The 20,193-nt window shown below is 43.7% G+C and overlaps 1 protein-coding gene across 5 annotated transcripts in view; it reads left to right on the forward strand.

Annotated features, from left to right (window-relative positions):
- Positions 1-20,193, forward strand: part of CDK15 (cyclin dependent kinase 15) — a 225,216-nt gene that overhangs the window by 91,540 nt on the left and 113,483 nt on the right. For all 5 annotated transcript variants that reach the window (XM_044304650.1, XM_044304651.1, XM_044304649.1 and 2 more), the window contains 5 exons: positions 199-278; positions 2,979-3,073; positions 6,270-6,332; positions 9,814-9,937; positions 18,747-18,867. In XM_044304650.1, the coding sequence (XP_044160585.1) occupies positions 199-278; positions 2,979-3,073; positions 6,270-6,332; positions 9,814-9,937; positions 18,747-18,867 (483 nt within the window). The remainder of the gene's footprint in view (positions 1-198; positions 279-2,978; positions 3,074-6,269; positions 6,333-9,813; positions 9,938-18,746; positions 18,868-20,193) is intronic.

Consider the following 20,193-nt stretch of genomic DNA (forward strand, 5'->3'; position numbering starts at 1 on the left):
TAGCCATATGCTGTGCAAGTTAGCCTGGTGGATCATCAGTACATTGTAATGCTGCCATCTGGTGACAGAAAGTATATATTGACTCGCAAATTGCTGACCAGACAACTAAGGCAGATCATGAATGAGTCTTTTTTCTTGAATTAGTTAGACTAATCGATTTTAGTCAAATACAGCAGTTGTGTCTGATTTTTTTTCCAGGATTAATGGACAACTAGTGGCTTTAAAAGTCATCAGCATGAAAGCTGAGGAAGGTGTACCCTTCACTGCTATCCGAGAAGGTAATGTATTTACTAGACATGATGACTCCATTATATATATGTGAATTCAAATTACCCTAATTTATGTAATGATTCCTAATTTAAAGCTGTAACCTTATATCCCCCATGACATGAAAAACATAGTATCTGAATCCAGCTTCCAGGCTATGGACAGACCCCTTTAGGGTATGTTTTTTACTTAAATGAAAGCTCCTTTGTATCACTGTACATAGAAGATTGCTGTTCGCAGTGAAATCTGTCAGCTCGCCTGATATCTTGGTGTCCAGCTCCTCTCTCTCTTCTTTTGTATGATCTTCTAAACAGCTTAGGCTACTTTCACACTTGCGGCAGTGTGATCCGGCGGGCAGTTCCGTCGTCGGAACTGGCCGCCGGATCCGCCGATCTGCTGCTGCCTGAAAGCATTTGTGAGACGGATCCGGATCCGTCTCACAAATGCATTGCAAGGACGGATCCGTCTCTCCGCTTGTCATGCGGACCGACGGATCCGTCTTGTACATTTTTCGCATTTTTACCGATCTGCGCATGCCGGAACGACGGATCCGGCATTCCGGTATTCTGAATGCCGGATCCGGCGCTAATACATTCCTATGGGAAAAAATGCCGGATCCGGCATTCAGGCATGTCTTCAGTTTTTTTCGCCGGAGAAAAAACCGTAGCATGCTACGGTTTTCTCTTTTGCCTGATCAGTCAAAACGACTGAACTGAAGACATCCTGATGCAAACTGAACGGATTACTCTCCATTCAGAATGCATGGGGATATGCCTGATCAGTTCTTTTCCGGTATAGAGCCCCTGTGACGGAACTCTATGCCGGAAAAGAAAAACGCTAGTGTGAAAGTACCCTTAGGAGATCATGAGATCATTCAGGTGAAGAAAGAGGGGGCTAAGGACAGTGACTTCAGACAGGCTCTCTGACAGATTTCACTCTGAACAGCAATCTGCTCTGTACAGTGGTACAAATGAGCTGCAAAAATGTTTATGCAACGCTACGGCAAAAATACTTTTCATACAAAAATACAATACATTGATTTAGACGGTCAGTGTTGTTTCAACAAAGTTGCCATAAATCAATAGTACCGGTGAATATAAGAAACTTTGTAATATATCATATGGGGGAAAATGCCTTTTTATTCCTGTAGCAGAATTCTTACTCCTCTCTACATAGATTCCTATAGACAGCAGCTGTGTCTCTATCTCTTTAATTAAAGGGAGTCTGTCACCTGTTTTAGACACATTAAACTGTTATCACTGCGCTGTAGGTGACATGAACAGTTAAAGTGGTTGTCTGAGTTCAGAGCTGAACCCAAACATATCCCCATTTTTACACCTCCAGCCATTTCATGCTCTGATGCTCTCTGTTTCCCTGCGCTGGATCGCGCAAGGCAAGGGCTTGTTTGTTTATATATTCTCACTGCTAGACGGAGGCTTCCTCCTGCATTGATGTTGGTGACATCACCGGCCCTCATAGGCGGAAGCCTACACCTAGCTTACCCTCTTTCTCACTGGAGCACAATCCTCCTCATCCTCTCTTCTCCATAGTTTTCTATCGACAGAATTTAAACAAAATCTTCAATGAGATGACAACCATCTTGTCTCTCAAAACGGACTCAGCAGAGAATGTAAATTTATGAGGGGGCTTAAGGAGAAAGATACATTTTTCTCCAACAATATATAACAGAGTTTGTTATATTCACATCTACTATTGATTTATGCAAAGTTTCCTCAAACTACAGTAACCATTTAAAGTGTAACTGTCATATTTTTTTATTTGCTAGTTTATAAGAGCTAGGCATGTATACCTGAGTTAGTCTGTCAATGATTGTCAAAAGATATGTAACTACCTTATAATAACAGCTTTCATTATTGTCCTCTGTCTCTTTCCACTGCTCCCTTAAAAGACCCTTGCTATGGCTCATCTGTCTCTGGCTAGGAAGACAGGGGGGCGGTCCTTCACACTGCATGCCTGCATTAGGCTTCAGAGTGAGGAGGCGTGTCTCAGTAATCCAATCTGATTAGCTGGCAGGGAGCAAGTGTGTATGGGAAGTGAGGGAAAGCAGTTTTGGCCTCAGAGAACTGACAGAGGAGCCATCTTGAGAAGGTCCTCATATTGTAAATGTTTAAACAGCCATAACTAAGGGAAATACTCAAGGAAAACAGTGGTATGTGAAGAAACTAAAGATTGCTTTATGCATAATGCTGCTGCTGCAGCAGTAACATATGCTAAAGTTGATTTTTGGATGAAAACATGACGGTTACACTTAAAAAAAAAAAGTTCATAGCCTAAAGGGGTTGTCCAAGATTAAAAATAAATAAAAAATCTCAGGCAACCCCTTTATGGGTCCATTCACACTTCCGCAAAACAGTTACGCATTCGTTCCACAATTTTGCGGAACGGGTGCGGACCCATTTATTTTCAACGTGGGACGAAATGTGCTGTCTGCATCCACATTTGCGGATCTGCACTTCTGTTCCGCAAAAAAATAGAACATGTCCTATTCTTGTCCGCACATGCGGACAAGAAAAGGCATTTTCTATGAGAGTTCCAGCGATGTGCAGTCCACAAAATGCGGAACGCACATTGCCGGTGTCCGTGTTTTGCGGATCCGCAAAACACATACGGACATGTGAAGGGACCCTAACAGAGTTGTATAAATCTTAAATCTTTTCTGAAATGTTGCTTATGTTGGTGTTTCTCTTCAGCATCTCTCTTGAAGGGCCTGAAGCATGCAAACATTGTCCTTCTGCATGACATCATTCAAACCAGGGAGACGCTGACCTTTGTGTTTGAATATGTGGTGAGTGAATATAAAAGTGTTTTATATGTAATTTTTCTGTTCTGATTACCCTCATCCTTATATTTGTTTAATTTGATAGATAATAATTACCCCTTAAGGACGCAGTCAATTTTAGTTTTTCAGTTTGACTTTTTTTTTTTCTCCCTGCTTTCCAAGAACTCTAGCTTTTTTTGTGGGACAAGTGAGATGCGCTAAAACTGATAAGAATTATTCTGCCGATCAGTATAATTAGGCCTCATGCACACGACCGTTGATGTGTTCTGTGTCCGTTGTTCCGTTTTCTGTGATTTTCTGCGGACCCATTGACTTTCAATGGGTCAGTTGAAAACTCGGATAAGGCACCATTTGTCATCCGCGTCCGTGATCCGTGTTTCCAGTCCGTCAAAAAAATAAGACCTGTCCTATTTTTTTCACGGACAACAGTTCGTAGACCCATTCAAGTCAATGGGTCCGTGAAAAAACATGGATGCACACAAGATTGTCATCCGCGTCCGCGCGCCTGCGTCCGTTTTTTTCCAATCATTTGGAAGGCAAACTTGACTTAGATTTTTTTTCACTTTCCTTCATGTCTGGTGATCCTCCAAAAATCAAGGAAGACACACGGAAACAAAAACGGAAACGGATCACGGAACCCCGTTTTGCGGACCATGAAAAAATACTGTTGTGTGCATGAAGCCTTATGGTGATACAGAGTTTATATAGAGTAGTTTTTGTGATGTTTCACTACTTTCAAAGAATTCAAAGAATAACATTTAAAAAAAAGCTTTGTTTTGGACACCCATAACTTTTTTGTACTTTTGTCTACATTGACGGGGGATTATGTTAGTGTTTTTTTATATTTTTGCTGTCATTTTTAGTCCCCTTAAGGTACTTAAGTATGCAATTCTTTGATTTGCTTATACCATAGACGGTACTAATACACTATTGCATTCTACGTGACTTTCACCGCCTTAGTGTTAAGACCTGCCCGTTTGCTTTGGCAGGCATGGCAGCTCTTACAAGGCCCCCAGACCCTCAGAACCCCACAATTGCACTGCAGGGGTCAGACTGGAGGACCGAGGGAGACCCCCTCCTTTTGTCTAACAGTACTGTAGCCAGTGTCAGACTGGGGTGCCTTGGGTCCACTAGTAAAATTTATTCTGGGCGCCCACTGTACAGGTACATGCAGATATTATCAGCTCACACAGCGGCAGACAGCAGCAATGCAGCACGCCAGACCTGCAGAGTATAGCGATAGTGAGGTCACGGTTATGGGCAATCGAGGGTTACTCACTTTTTAGAGGGGAACCCTGGGCAGGCATGCGACAGTGAAGGAGAGGCAGACACTAGTTCCTCTGGGGCACACTCTGTAGATAGGGACCAGGCCTGATGGTATGTGAGGTGCCCTGGATGTTGCAGGTATTTTGAGTGCCTTAGGTAAGGTCCCTTTAAGAATCGTGACGCCAGTGCCTGTAACGGTGGCACACCGGTTTGCAGGAGGATTAATAGAGTACACAGTTGATAAACCAAACGTTGCTTTACTTTAGACAACAGTCCAACTTTATACAATCAGTTGCAGGGGTGTATAATGCAGTCCTTTACAGTACATATGCACAGCAGGTTTACTTGATAGCACAGCAGGTTTCAATCTTGCAAGATACTTGGAGGGTATATAGTTAATGCTTGGCAGTGCTATGCTGCTCTATCCCCACAGCTATTCTAGCTGGCTGGATCCCAAGGCCCAGATGCCTAATTGCTGGCTTAAATCCTTGGTATATTTAATCCTTCCTCCAGTATTGGCACTTGCTTTAGATTACAGTACCTTTGTGTCCTAGCTGGCTTCACTGCTGGGTTGGAAAGGTGGCTGCAGGTTTCTCCCAGGAGGTGCCCTACTACTGGGGTGTCTTATCTGTGTTATCTGGATTACTGGTCTCCAGGCAGGCTGTACTCCTTCTAGCCTCCTGGTGCAACTAGGAACCAGGACTATCCAGCTGCATGTCAGGAGGAGGCCCTCAGCATATCTCGGGCTGGTGCCTTCTCACTTCTGTCTCCACAGACTCCTGACTATGACTTAACCCCTCCCTGTCTAGGCCTGGACATTTATACTAGGGGCTACCTATCTCCCTCTAGTGTCTGGGATGTCTAATTACACCCAACTAGGCCTGCTGAGCATTAACAGGGGAATCATACCAATGCAAAAACACACAGAAAATACATTACAATGCGTGGATCAATATAATATCACTGTCCCTTGTGAGCAGAAGTAACACGGTACCCAATTGACCCTTGTGTAGTGCCCACTCCTACCTAGTGGGACACTACAGCAAGCCGCTAGAAGACGATTGATTATGGGGTTCCTGCAGCAGCTTTCAGAAGACAGGTCTCTGGAGAAAGAGGGTACCAGCTGACCTACTTCTGTGCCTAGAGGTCATCTCCCCCACACGATGCATCTATATCCAGATTTCATATGGTGCACGGGCTGGTTGAGATGCTGTATGTTGCATATCTGTGTATAATGCAGTCAGTCTACTGTGGAGGGGTGATCCACCTACTCCCCTGTAAGCTAGTCAGAGGCTGTCTGTAGCTCTTATAGGAAACTCATCTGTGTAGATGTTGCAAACCAGGTGGATTCCTAATTTATTTCTCATGGAGCATGATTTCTTTCTTAAAAAAAAAAAAAAGAAAGACGGAATGCTACAGTAGATTTAAGATCGATGTAACTAGGGTGACGGATGGTGTGACCCTCATAGCTCCTCGCAGGTCATGGGCCGGTCAGAGTATTGACATGGTCTATTGTCATGTAAAGAGAATGTTAAAGGTGAGCATAACCTTTAAAATTTTACAGTATGAATTACATAGTTCTGCAGCTGTATTTTGTAACAGTCCCTCCAAAATCTGCAGAACTGTACAATGTTCTGCAATTATAAAAAAGTCCTACAGAGGGAGCTCCTAACTCCAAATATACTGCATGCAGTTTTCTTTTTATGATAACGGGGGTGGACTGAGAGTGATCTGTGCCCCCCAGGCATTACCTCGTGAAACTTTACCAATCACTATAGCAGTGATACACTTGGTTTGTGTTAGTGTTTTAGTTATGTGTGACGTCAATGATTGATGGGGTTTTGGCCGTGGGACCTTTCATACGGCTCTAATATTCTAATGTTTGATCATGTGTTGCCTCCAGCTTCAATAACTACTACTTTTTGATTCCTTGCAGCATACAGACCTGTCGCAGTACATGGCCCAGCACCCAGGTGGACTTTTACCCTACAATGTTCGAGTAAGACCTTCACCAAAGAACCAGTTATATACTGGTGGATTATATACTAGTGTTGCTGGCAGTTTGTAGATTTAATAACTCCTATTTGCATGCTGTGGAAAAAAATCCATACAGATTTTAGAATATGCCGTGAATATTCATTTCTGTGCATTCTACCAAATCTGCATTTGCATTTTTCATGTTATTCTTTTTAATTAAAATTAAGTAATAACATTAAATTGGTTGGTCTATGAACAATATTTATCACCTATCCATAGGATAGATCTATCCGTTTCTCTATGATGTCCAGTACAATGGCTGGAAACTAATATTGTCCTGTTTAGGGCTCGTTCACACGACCCTATGGCTTTTTCAGTGTTTTGCAGGCCGTTTTTAACGGATCAGTATTTTTCAGTTTTTTGTTTCAGTAGTGTTTCCGGTTCCATTCCGTTTTTCCGTTACATTTTTCCGTATGGCATATACAGTATACAGTAATTACATAGAAAAAATTGGGCTGGGCATAACATTTTCAATAGATGTTTCCGCAAAAACAGAATGGATGCGGAAGACATGCGGAGTACATTCAGTATGTGTTCAATTTTTTGTGTGTGGACCCATTGACTTAAATGGAGCCACGGAACGTGATTTGTGGGCAATAATAGGACATGTTCTATCTTTGAACGGAAAAAACGGAAATACGGAAACGGAATGCATACGGAATACATTCCGTTTTTTTGCGGAACCATTGAAATGAATGGTTCAGTATACGGAACTAAAAAACGGACCGTTTAAGGAGCGCAAAAATTTTTGGGGTGAAAAAGAGCCCTCAGAAGGTATAAAAGCAGGAGTCTTAGGGTCCATTCACACGTCCATATGTGTTTTGCGGATCTGCAATACAAGGACACCGGCAATATGTGTTCTGCATTTTGCGGACCGCACGTCGCCGGCACTTTCTAGACAGCCTTAGCTTCCACTATCGCCAGGATTAGTAAATCTGGGCCTTTATTTCTCCATTGACAACAGATAAAGGGGGTTTCTGTGTTCAGAGCCCCCTTCTTTACCCCGACAGCCCCTTTGAATTGAGTATCGGAGCATTTCATGCGCAGGGCAAGGACTTTTTCAGGAGATCCGGTAACGTACCAGATCTCACCATGTGGAGGCTTCCGCCTAGCAGTGAGCCTGTTGATGTCACCGGCACTAATGGGGCTAGGGCGGCGCTTTAGCGGTCTACAGGCTAGGCCATTAGTGTCAGTGACTTCACCAGGATCACTGCTAGGCGGAAACCTCTGCCTAGCAGTGTAAAAATGTGAACAAAACAGCCCTTGTCTTGCGCGATGCAGCACAGGACAAGGGAGAGCATCGGAGCATGAAATGCTCTTATCAGGGGGGCTGCCTGGTTGAAGAAGGGGATATGTCCTGGTTCAGCTCTGAACCCAGGCAACCCCTTTAATGCAATGGCTTGATTTTTGCAGAAATAGTTGTAATTTTTTTTTTTATTATTATTTTTTTATTTTGGCATGCATATCATTTTCTTTATTTAACTTTTCTCAAAGTCTGGCACCGGTTTTTGTACTGCTGAAACCCAGTGCTCATGCTGGAAACTGGCCAGATTCCTGCCGGATTCCATTATAAGTGATGAGGTCCAGCGGTGCACAGCCCTATCCGGCTATACTGGGTACAGTGAACTCTAGTGAACTCTACTGCAGATGTGAAAGTAGCCGAAGGACATAAGGATGAAGCCTATTACGGTCCTTAAAATAATTTACAAAAGCAAACATACCTCCAATGTAGGTTGAGTATGGTTATTTGCATAAAAATGAAAAAGAAACATTTCTCTGGATTATAGAAATGGATTTTCACAAGAAAGGTATGGTTATAGTTCGGGGAACATACCTTATGTGGTGGTATATTCACTCTGGCATGTGACAGACGCGCTCTAAGACCGCAATGCTACCTTTAGGCTCTCGCATGTTCACTTAACACTGTACAATGGCGTAAAGTCCTCCATAGGTTCACATGCAAAAGAAATTCTGTTGGCTATGCTTTTCTGCACATTTGAAAAAAATGGTATGTTGGCACCTTTCCCCCCAAATGCATGCAAAATGGCACCAGTGAACTGTACATTGATGCTATAATAGTGCAGGGTGGGAAAAGCTTGACAACAGTGTACAGGTAAGCTGGATATGGGTGAAAGTAACTAATTATTATCTACTTACCGTTTAAATTTCCCACAGCTCATGTGCCAACGGTTCTGTGGTCCTCTGTGTCGGGGGGGGGGGGGGGCACAGAATTATTGCCACGGGAAATTTGAGACCTGAGTAAGTTATTACCTTTTATTTATAACCCATATCTAGATAACTTGAAAATCCCTTTAATAATTGGGACAGCATCACTTTGTTATTGGCAATGGCTTGGTGTAGCCAGGGCTTCGGTAATTTTTTATTAGACTGTTTTTTTATTTGTATTTTTTGTTTATATTAGTATTGTAAGGTACCATACATGTATTTTAGGGAATAATAAATGTGAATTCATTTTTAATGAAAACCGGCCATTTACCATTAACTATATTAGGAAGCTAGGTGGTATAGCAGGCCGAGTTATATTCCAGTGAGCTCCCTTTTCTGTTACTGTTTTCGAATGGTCTTTCATGTCAAAATAGAACTTCTATAAAATTTGCAGACATGTTTTTTTATTAGATTCAGGCTACATGCACATGAACATTGTTTGTTTCCGTGTCCGTTCCGTTTTTCTTTTGCGGATAGGATTCGGACCCATTCATTTCAATGGGCCTGCAAAAAATGCGGACAGCACACCATGTGCTGTCCGCATCAGTATGTCCATTCCGTAGCCCCGCAAAAAAATAGAACATGTCCTATTCTTGTCCATTTTAGGCATTGTTACAATGGATCTTCAAAAAAAAAAAAAACAGATGATATGAGGATCCACAAAACACATACGGTCGTGTGTTTGTAGCCTCATTGTAATAAATTCAGGCCACGTCCTCCCAGCCTGTCTACCTAAGCTTCCCCGTCTCTAAATTGGCCTGCTGGTGTTCATTAGGGCCTGTGGCAAGTGAGAGTAGCCGACACCTGATTCTAGACACAGTACAGTTGGGTACGTAGAGACCGCGGGCAATCATAGCATTAACCTTAACCCTCTTTCCACTAGGAGCATACCATACACCACACCAATTGGCCCCAGATGCCTCCGTGATTGCAGCAGAAACCGAAGCCTCAAACATTTTCCTATTAAATGTCCTAGAGGTAGTAGTTCCTGGAAAGAGGCTTGTGTGAGGTTCTCTTCTTTTGAGAGACATGCTGACCGTATGCATGTATTTTGTTCAACTCTATTTATCTGCACTGATTTCTGTATAGTAAATTAGAAAAGCCTGGTACCAGCATGTTATGAGATACCGATTCTAAGCAGAACTATAGGAGAAGTCCTTCTGTACAAGGTGAAGAGAATCTCCTTTTCATCTGAAACTTTTTATCTCCTCATGCAGCTCTTCATGTTCCAGTTGCTTCGAGGTCTGGCCTATATCCATCACCAGCACATCCTACATCGGGACCTAAAGCCGCAGAATCTTCTCATCAGCTACCTAGGGGAGCTCAAACTGGCTGACTTTGGTAAGTACGGCCCTGATAAGACCATTTTGTGCACAGCAGTGGAAACAACAGGGGCTGTGGCTGGGAGTCTTATTTTTCAGGAACCTTCTTTTGATGTACAGTCTGCAATATACCAGGGGATACTACAGGATTCTTCTATCAAAGCAGCAATCTGCCTTTAGTTTGTTTCTGGTCAACAGACTAATCGGCCACATACTGGAAACGTGTAGTATTAATGGCAGCGACATTATAGGATAATTCACAAAATGCTGTAATTTATAAGGCGACTAGAAGTTACCAAGAAGTTGGCACAGGACAAACTGCATTTACATAGTCCATAATCTTAAATTATAAAAAAAAATCCCTGTATATATGCAAAATACAACACATTAACATTTATATATTCTAAGGAAGCCGAGTCCTAGCTTATCTAGGGGTATTCTAGGATTGTGATATTGATAGCTTATACTCAAGATAGGCCTTCAGTATCAGATTGGCAGGAGCCTGGCACCCCACTTCTCCCACCCATCAAAATTGCTCAGTTCTGTCCAGTAAAGAGAGGCATTCTACTGTGTTTGGGCAATAAGGGGGCATTCTACAGTGTGGGATTGACTACTGTGAAAGAGGCCCTAAGGAGTCATTATACTCTGAAGGTGGCATTCTATAAAATCTTGACTCCTCATCCTGAGTGTGTGTTTATTAGGGGTTGTATGGCAAGCGTGGGCAGTCTTGACTAGCCTCAGGAGGTGTGTTGTGGGGACATTCAAAAATTTGCTATAGGGCCCAGCCTTTTCTAGTTATGCGCCTGAGTGGCATACAGGGGAGAATTAAGTGCATGATAGGCCCGGGGCTGTCTACCCATATATATATATTTTTTATATATATATTTTTTTTTTTATTTATTAAGAGGCTGAGGTGGTTCGTGAGTGCCACAGTCTCTTCCTAGGCCATATGACATCTCCAGACTAAATAATATACCCCAAATTGGCTCCTAAACTGAAAAATTTGGTCGCCAAATTTAAAATACATATAATTATAATAAAAAACACTTGGATGAGAATACAGCACCACATACCTCTTACATCCAGGGACATCTCCTGTCATGTAGATCTTCTCTTTCCTCTTCTCCTCCGTTTGACCCAGACTGTGATGACAAATTCTTTCAGCCACATCTCGTTTCTACAGTGTTTGTTACACAGACACGTTAGATTTCTCAATTTTTGCATCAACTTCCCGATCCTGGTGTCCCGACAATGTCATCCTGCTGCCACTCCCAATACTGTGCCCGTTGTGCTCCCCAATACCCCAGGTACTATACTGCTTAAAAAGTTGGGACCCTAATAGACATAATTGGAGTAATTCACCAAACTGGTGGTGTAAAGTAGAACTGGATTTCCAAAGGAGCTGTCAAATATGAAAGGTGGAATCTGATTGGTTGCTATGGGCAACTAAGCCAGTTTGATAAATTACCTCAAATGTCCATATAGTGTCCACAGCAGTTATAATGTCCCCTAGAGTGCCCCCAGTAACAATAATACCACCCTATATTGTGCTCCAGGTAATAATCCCCTATAGTGTCCCCAGAAATAATAGAATTGCCTCTACAGTGCCTCCCCAATAGCAACGCCACCCACGCTGCCCCATATAGTAATTTCCCCCACAGTACCCCTACATAGTAATCCCCCCTATAGTAATTTGCCCCCCCCCACACTGCCCTCATATAGTAATTTGCCCCCACATAGTAATTTGCCCCACACTGCCCCACATAGTAATTTCCACCACACTGCCCCCATATAGTAATTTGCCCCCACACAGTAATTTCCCCACATAGTAATTTGCCCCACACTGCCCCATATAGTAATTTCCAGCACACTGCCCCCATGCACACTGCCCCATATAGTAATTTGCCCCCCCCCCACTGCCCCATATAGTAATTTGCCCCCACACTTCCCCCACATAGTAATCCATCCCAAAATAATTTGCCCCCACACAGCCCCCACATAGTAATCTCCCCATTATAATTTGCCCCCACATAATAATTTGCCCCCACACTGCCAACCCCAATATAGTAATTTGCCCCCACATAGCCAGCCCCAATATAGTAATTTGCCCCTGATGTACTGTCCCTTCACTAATACGTCCTCCTGTGCCGCCACCGCCCATCCCCCAATATTCCCCAAAGTTGACACCTAAAAAAAAACACAAAAAAAAACATGTCCAGGTGTGCAAAGGCAGGCGCGCACGTGTCACTGTACTGCGTCCTGGCACAGACATGCAATGACGTCATCATGCCCGTCTGCGCCGGAATTTCACTACCGCATAGGTCTCTGGCCTGCTAGGCTTGAAGTCTATGGCAGTGATCGGAGGTGGGGCAGGGAACTATGCGCTCCTGTGCGCCACCGTTGTAGGTGGGCGTTCAGGACGGCGTTGGGCCCCCCAGCGATGACAGGCCCAGGGCTGCCGACCTGAACGCCCCTATTATAATCCATCATTGGTACCATATAGTGACCATGTAACACTGCGGCTTTAATTATGCAGATATAACTGCTCCATGCATGAGAGGTACTGTATATTTTTTTACGAAAACGGAGTTGGGTCCAGCAATTACATTTTTTTACTAAGAAAAAACTTTGGCAAAGGTCCTCCTGCATTAACATGACAGGGGACCATATATGATTTTTGGTGCTTAACATAACGTGCCATGATACACCATAGTGAATAAAACCACACAGTGGCTATGTCAGTGAAGGTTCTCATGCATCCAGGACATGGTATGTCAGCAGTAATAGGTCAGAGCGACCGAACTTGTATTTTCTCTTGGAGATGTTTCTCTCATCATCCGTCCTTTCAGTTGGATGATTAGCTAAACCTCTTCAAGAAAAAGTACAACAGGTCCAGTTGCTCTGACTTACTACTACTGACATACAGCGACTGAATATTTCTGCTATACAGTGCCCAAATATTAGTGTTTTATTGCAGCTAAATGATAAGGTAATTTAAAAGCACTTGATGAGAATAAATTGATGAGGAGCCCAAGATGGTGGAGGAAAAATGGCATCTTTTATACATTCTAGAAACCCTGGAGCAAGAGGACGAACAATTAGCACAGTTTGATTATTTTGCAGTTTACCATTTAGGTTATGGTATGGGATGGGCTCTTTTACATGGGAAAAAATCTCGACAAATACATTTGTACGAACGTTTCTTCACTGTTATCCCATGTAAAGGTGCCAGAGATCACACATCGAACAAAAATGAAAAAGCTTTCTCGTCTTTTATGTCCACTGTAAATATGGACGTGCTGCCTACAAACAATGACTCTGAATTGGGATGAACCATCATAAAAGCAAAATTCATCCCCTTACAGAGGGGATGACTGCTGTGTTTGAATGCAGCTGAACGAGCAGGCAATGACTGGGAACAGATTGTTCCCGATTATTGTTAACCTACAACAAGGCAGCTCTGTCAATTAAGACAGCTATAATGACCACTTGCACCAATTCAGAGTAAACTAAAAACCAACCAAGTGGAGTTTTGTATCAAAAAAATATCATTTATTTATAAAATATAAAAGATGGAGAACAACGGGATGTTATGATACAGTACACGGAGAAAGCACAGGGTAAGCACATTCAAAAAGAACACCATGGACCTGCACAAATTAATGTACAGTAAGGTACGGTCAAAAAGATAGGATAAAAACTGAGGCTCTGGGGACCCCAAAAAGGTATCTGGTATGATGGTCACCCCAATAGGGGTATGGTACACGCGGCACCACAGATACTGGGTGAACCCCGGAGTCTCAGCTGGTATACCCTAAAATGTGGGCATCACTGTCAGTCCAATGTTATAATGAAAAAGTAACGAAAGATACAATAGGTGGACGTCTGAATGTATGGGACCTGGTGAGAACACATACAGAGGACCCCACATAAATCTAGCACATGCTAATGCAGACCGTACCTGAGGACATGGCGGCAGTTGAAGTGACAGACCCTGGGCGCGGGACCTCGACGCGCGTTTCACCTCACGGCTTCGTCAGGAGGTACTTTGCATTGTATGGACAGGGTATATATAGGACATGATGGGGGTAGGGCAATGGATAAAAATTACCTTGATTCGGCACATCTGTGGACCACACGAACGGGCGCGGGAGGCTCCATGATAGGCAGCGCCATCTTTCAGCGCGTCCACGTCTGCACACCGCGCATGCGCGGCGACAAAAGCAGACGAGCCGGAGCGCATCGAGATGGCGTCACCCAGCGCATGCGCACCCCGCGACCCCCGTGGAACGCAGGTGAGCCGCGGTCCATGTCTCAGCCAGAGACAGGAGAACGGGGCGTAATCACGCAACTGCCATAATGCTACAGGTACACACTGTCGTGACCTCACCAGGCCCCACACCCACAGGAATTGTCATGTAAAAGGAAGACATCAGTAAGCCTGTGACATTAGAACAATACGTGACATTAAAACAATACGTAATAACCATGATATAATCATGAGTATAACCATTAGTGACATGGCTACCTGATGTGCACATATAGTAACACATCATATAGCAGAGATAATAGGAAAGGTGACATATAAGGGGTCCGTACAGGTAGAGTCACAATAGTGACTACTATAATGAGACCCTATAGTTGATACATAATAACAATGATAATAAACGTGTAATGTGCTAAAGGTTCATGGCAGTGAAACCACATTATAATCAGTGCCGTGCTCATACATTTAAATAATAATATTGTGCATAAGAAAAAGGAGAAAAAGGAAGAAGATTATATCAATAAAAACATTACGTATGTAAAATAATGCTCTCAGTCGTATTTGTAAAATCATTAGTATACGTGATCCAAAGTGGATCTAATCCGATCTTATGAATCGACATTACCATTAAAACCATAATGCACCCATCGGATATGCATAGCAGTGTAATCTCTCGAGTAACAAGAGAGTAGTCCAAAGGACAGAAGCATAAAGGGTATGTGGATCTCAACGGTGGGTGCAGTCAGGCGGTAATGCGAAAAGAGACAAACATCCACTGATGTTCCTAAGAAAAATAATGTTGTATAAAAAGACTTTATCCTGTGGGCCCGCTGCAGAGGCGATGGGGGCGCATGGGGCGACACCCCGGGCCACAGTAATCGAGAGATTATACTGCTATGCATATCCGATGGGTGCATTATGGTTTTACTGGTAATGTCGATTCATATGATCGGATTAGATCCACTTTGGATCACGTATACTAATGATTTTACAAATACGACTGAGAGCATTATTTTACATACGTAATGTTTTTATTGATATAATCTTCTTCCTTTTTCTCCTTTTTCTTATGCACAATATTATTATTTAAATGTATGAGCACGGCACTGATTATAATGTGGTTTCACTGCCATGAACCTTTAGCACATTACACGTTTATTATCATTGTTATTATGTATCAACTATAGGGTCTCATTATAGTAGTCACTATTGTGACTCTACCTGTACGGACCCCTTATATGTCACCTTTCCTATTATCTCTGCTATATGATGTGTTACTATATGTGCACATCAGGTAGCCATGTCACTAATGGTTATACTCATGATTATATCATGGTTATTACGTATTGTTTTAATGTCACGTATTGTTCTAATGTCACAGGCTTACTGATGTCTTCCTTTTACATGACAATTCCTGTGGGTGTGGGGCCTGGTGAGGTCACGACAGTGTGCACCTGTAGCATTATGGCAGTTGCGTGATTACGCCCCGTTCTCCTGTCTCTGGCTGAGACATGGACCGCGGCTCACCTGCGTTCCACGGGGGTCGCGGGGTGCGCATGCGCTGGGTGACGCCATCTCGATGCGCTCCGGCTCGTCTGCTTTTGTCGCCGCGCATGCGCGGTGCGCAGACGTGGACGCGCTGAAAGATGGCGCTGCCTATCATGGAGCCTCCCGCGCCCGTTCGTGTGGTCCACAGATGTGCCGAATCAAGGTAATTTTTATCCATTGCCCTACCCCCATCATGTCCTATATATACCCTGTCCATACAATGCAAAGTACCTCCTGACGAAGCCGTGAGGTGAAACGCGCGTCGAGGTCCCGCGCCCAGGGTCTGTCACTTCAACTGCCGCCATGTCCTCAGGTACGGTCCGCATTAGCATGTGCTAGATTTATGTGGGGTCCTCTGTATGTGTTCTCACCAGGTCCCATACATTCAGACGTCCACCTATTGTATCTTTCGTTACTTTTTCATTATAACATTGGACTGACAGTGATGCCCACATTTTAGGGTATACCAGCTGAGGCTCCGGGGTTCACCCAGTATCTGTGGTGCCGCGTGTACCATACCCCTATTGGGGTGACCATCATACCAGATACCTTTTTGGGGTCCCCAGAGCCTCAGTTTTTATCCTATCTTTTTGACCGTACCTTACTGTACATTAATTTGTGCAGGTCCATGGTGTTCTTTTTGAATGTGCTTACCCTGTGCTTTCTCCGTGTACTGTATCATAACATCCCGTTGTTCTCCATCTTTTATATTTTATAAATAAATGATATTTTTTTGATACAAAACTCCACTTGGTTGGTTTTTTGTTCCCGATTATTGCCTTGTGCATTGTTCATGTAAATCATTACACCAATGAAGGTAAATTCTGTAATACACATGAATGAAAAATCCTAAATATATTTGTATTTTTACATAGAAAATTAGGTATCAAGGGGTTCTCTGGGACTTTTAAATTAATGGCCTATCTTTAAGAGAGGTCCAACTCCTGGCACCAGTGCCGATCAGCTGTTCTGCAGTAGTGCCAGATCTACAAAGCTCGGTCTGCTGTGTAGTGGCTGGGGCAGGTTACTGCAGTGTTCCTCCCATTCACTTCAACAGGAGCAGCATTGAAGTTACCAACCCGGCCACTAATTGGCTCCAGAGATACTGCAGAACAGCTGATTAAAGGGGTGCTAGGAGTCAAACCCCTGCCAATCTGAAAGTGATAGGAATAGGCAGGGGCGGACTGGGAGATTAAAGTGGCCCTGGAAAAAAAAAAACTAAAAGTGCCCCCATGTTGTAGGCGGGTCCAAATTGACAGAAAACACAGCGACACAGGTAGACGCAGTTAGCAATACCATAGCGCAAAATACCGTCCCATCATAGCCATATACCACAGTGCGGCACAATATATTGCCCCAAAAGCTGTCCCTCTGTGGTGGCCACCATTAGCTGCTATTTTCTGTCCTCCTCCTCTAGTTGTTTCTGATTAACATATGGAGCAGGGGGATTAAGAGGTGACATGTGGGGCAGAGCAGTTGAATTCAGTAGGGCATAGGTGGTCACTGGCCAGGTACATGAGTTACTGATTCTCACAGCATTAATTACTGCTGAGAGCTCCTCTGTACCCTGCAGCGGCAGTGAGGAGGTCTTGGGTGGCCTCCAGGGCATTACAATAACTGTACTTCCCCTTTAAGAACAGAGGTGTGGTGTGTTAATCAACACTTTCTACTACTAATGTCCTTTTGGGACTAATTACACCACTTTCACTGCACCTACCTACTTAACTAAGACTTAGCTTTTATTTCATATTATTTAATAATTATGGTGTAGATAACTAATGTTAAAATTCTCAGTGGTCACTGGCCATTTGTCTATCCCTTTAGATTACCCTGTCAGGACCGTCATCTGACTGGGTTTGATACACACTTTCACTAACAGGCTGCGCGCTTGCCTGTATTTGTTATTTGTTAAGTGCAATTCATTTTATTTCTCTGTAATGGCCTAATGAACAGCTGCCATAAAATTCAGAGCCTCACGCTGCCCCCCGACATGTTTCGCCGTATCACGGCGTCTTCAGGGGTTAGGGCAGAGTGTACGCGTGTCCTCCTTGCGACCAACTTATATAGCCTTTGTTTGTGACATCATTATTGGGAGCCTCACTAGGGGGCGTGATGGAAGGTTTCTTTTCCCAAGTGCCGATTGGATGTGCGCCGTGGTTCGGCTTGCTTTCGTCATACCTACCGCCCCTTGACCTCGGCTACTTCCCTTCAATTGGTCCTCGTCATTAGCAGGCGTCTGTTTACATCATAGCTCCGCCCGTCTGACGTCGGCTGCCTCCTTCCAATTGGTCCACGTCATCAGGTGCTGTCACGCACGCCCAGTTGATGTAGTTGCTCTCCGATTTTGAGCTATTGCGCATGCTCGCCGACTTAGTCATCAGCCTTCTCAATACATTGAGCTCGACGCATCTCTGACGCGCATGTTCACGGACTTAGATTCCGGCTGTGATGGTGCTTCCATTCTTGTTCTCTCTGGAGGTTCCCGTCAGGAGGTATTTCCATTATACCTATCCCTTAGTATTCTATCCATCTTGGGTTTATCTCTCTACTGGTAGCTACTCCCACGTTATAATATTTGTGTATCGCTTTATTTATCTAATATATATTCACACTACCTTCTCTGATGGCCTCATATTTCTTTATTCTTCCTATTATCTTTTTATATATTGAGGTTACCTGCAGAGAAAGGTCAAGATGAGTGGGAATTATTGGCTAGTTTGGGGAATATAGGGTGCTATCATGGGATATGGGGGACAAGGGGAGGGGGGGGGGGGGGAGGGGGGAGACAGATTTAGTCGCTCCACATCTTTCCTCCCATATCTTTGAGTTAATAAGTTACCTGTTAGGGGCATCCCTACACTCCAGCATTGGCCCACTGGGAAATTTCCCTGTATGGTTTATGGCCAATCCGCCCCTGGGAATAGGCTATCAATATAGAAGTCCTGGACAACCTCTTTAATATGCAAATCTAGGAATAATTTGAATGACATATTCTTACTTGCTGTTTCCATAGGTCTTGCCCGTGCCAAGTCAATCCCCAGCCAAACATATTCCTCAGAAGTGGTCACTCTCTGGTACCGTCCACCGGATGTGCTTTTAGGTGCCACAGATTATTCATCTGACCTTGATATCTGGTGAGAACAGACCTGCTTTTGCATTAATAATGTACTATGTATTACCTTTATTATTTCTTTTGTGCTTCTATTTGGTTACTGTATACTACAGTTTTGCTACATAAAAATGTATGGCTTAATCCTGAGCCACACATTTTCTCCTGAATTTATCTGCTGTGGCCCACATCTCACTTCTTAAGCCCCCTGCTCCATATCCTATCCAGAGAGAACTGGAGGGCAGAAAATGGCATCTATTGATGGCCACCAGAGAGGGACACCTTTTGGGGCAGTATATTGTGCTGCACTGTGGTATATGGTTCTGATGGGACAGTATTTTGCACTATGGTAATGCCGACCCCACCTACTTGTGTTGCCCCTTTTTGTCAATTTGGACCCACCTACAGCATGAGGCCACTTTTAGGATTTTTTTCCAGGGCCACTTTAAGTTCTCAGTCCGCCCCAGTTCATAAGTGCACTAGAGTAAGATGTGCCAAATTTATTAGCAGGTCTCTTAATAAATTTGGCTTGTGTTCTGGCAGTCCATGCTCAGAAAAGCAAATCTACTGTACAGCAGCTATTAGCCTGAAAAGATGGCTGCTATAAGTTATGCTAGTTTCTGTCGTAAACAAGAGTAAATCTCTGTTGGGCACATGGGAGGCCATGTCCCCACCTGCTAAGCCCCGCTCACTTTTTTCACAAGTGACAAGTGCAGTGTAAAATTGGGGGAAAAAAGGGCTAATTTTTATACAACTTTGGTAAATTCTCTGCAATGTATGTCCATCATTTATGTGAAAACTGGGCTTATATAAAGGGGATATCCAAAGTCTAAAACATGCCCTAATGCCCGGGCCCCTCATATAGATTATACTTACCCCGCTCGCTGTCACCCGCGTCACTCCTGATCCCCGCATGACCGCCGCTGCATCCTCCCATAGCACGTTGTGAGCAGGCCGTAACAGGCACAAGCTTCCCTAGTGTCGCTCTTAAATGTAATGAAGCCCTCTTCTGGGGCTGGGCATAAACCCTATAGACAATTTCCCGGTGGACTATTGCCAAGGGGCACCAGCCCTCCTCAATACTGCTGGCTGGGTACATAATGATCCGATGCTCTCAACATTAATAACGCTGGGAGCATCAGGTAGTTATGTACCTGGCTGGTGGCTGTAGGTGCCCTCCTACATTTAATTGTATGGCTGTCCTTAGGAAAGTGATACAGTTGAATTCTGTGGTGAGGTATGGGAGCCCATATTAATTGGAGGAAGAGGAGGATAGAAAATGGCAGCTATTGATGGTCACAAAAGAGGGACAGCTCCTGGGGAGGTATTTTGCGCTGCACTGTCGCATTTG

Source organism: Bufo gargarizans, chromosome 8, assembly GCF_014858855.1.
Source record: "Bufo gargarizans isolate SCDJY-AF-19 chromosome 8, ASM1485885v1, whole genome shotgun sequence".
NCBI classification, from domain to species: Eukaryota; Metazoa; Chordata; class Amphibia; order Anura; family Bufonidae; genus Bufo; species Bufo gargarizans.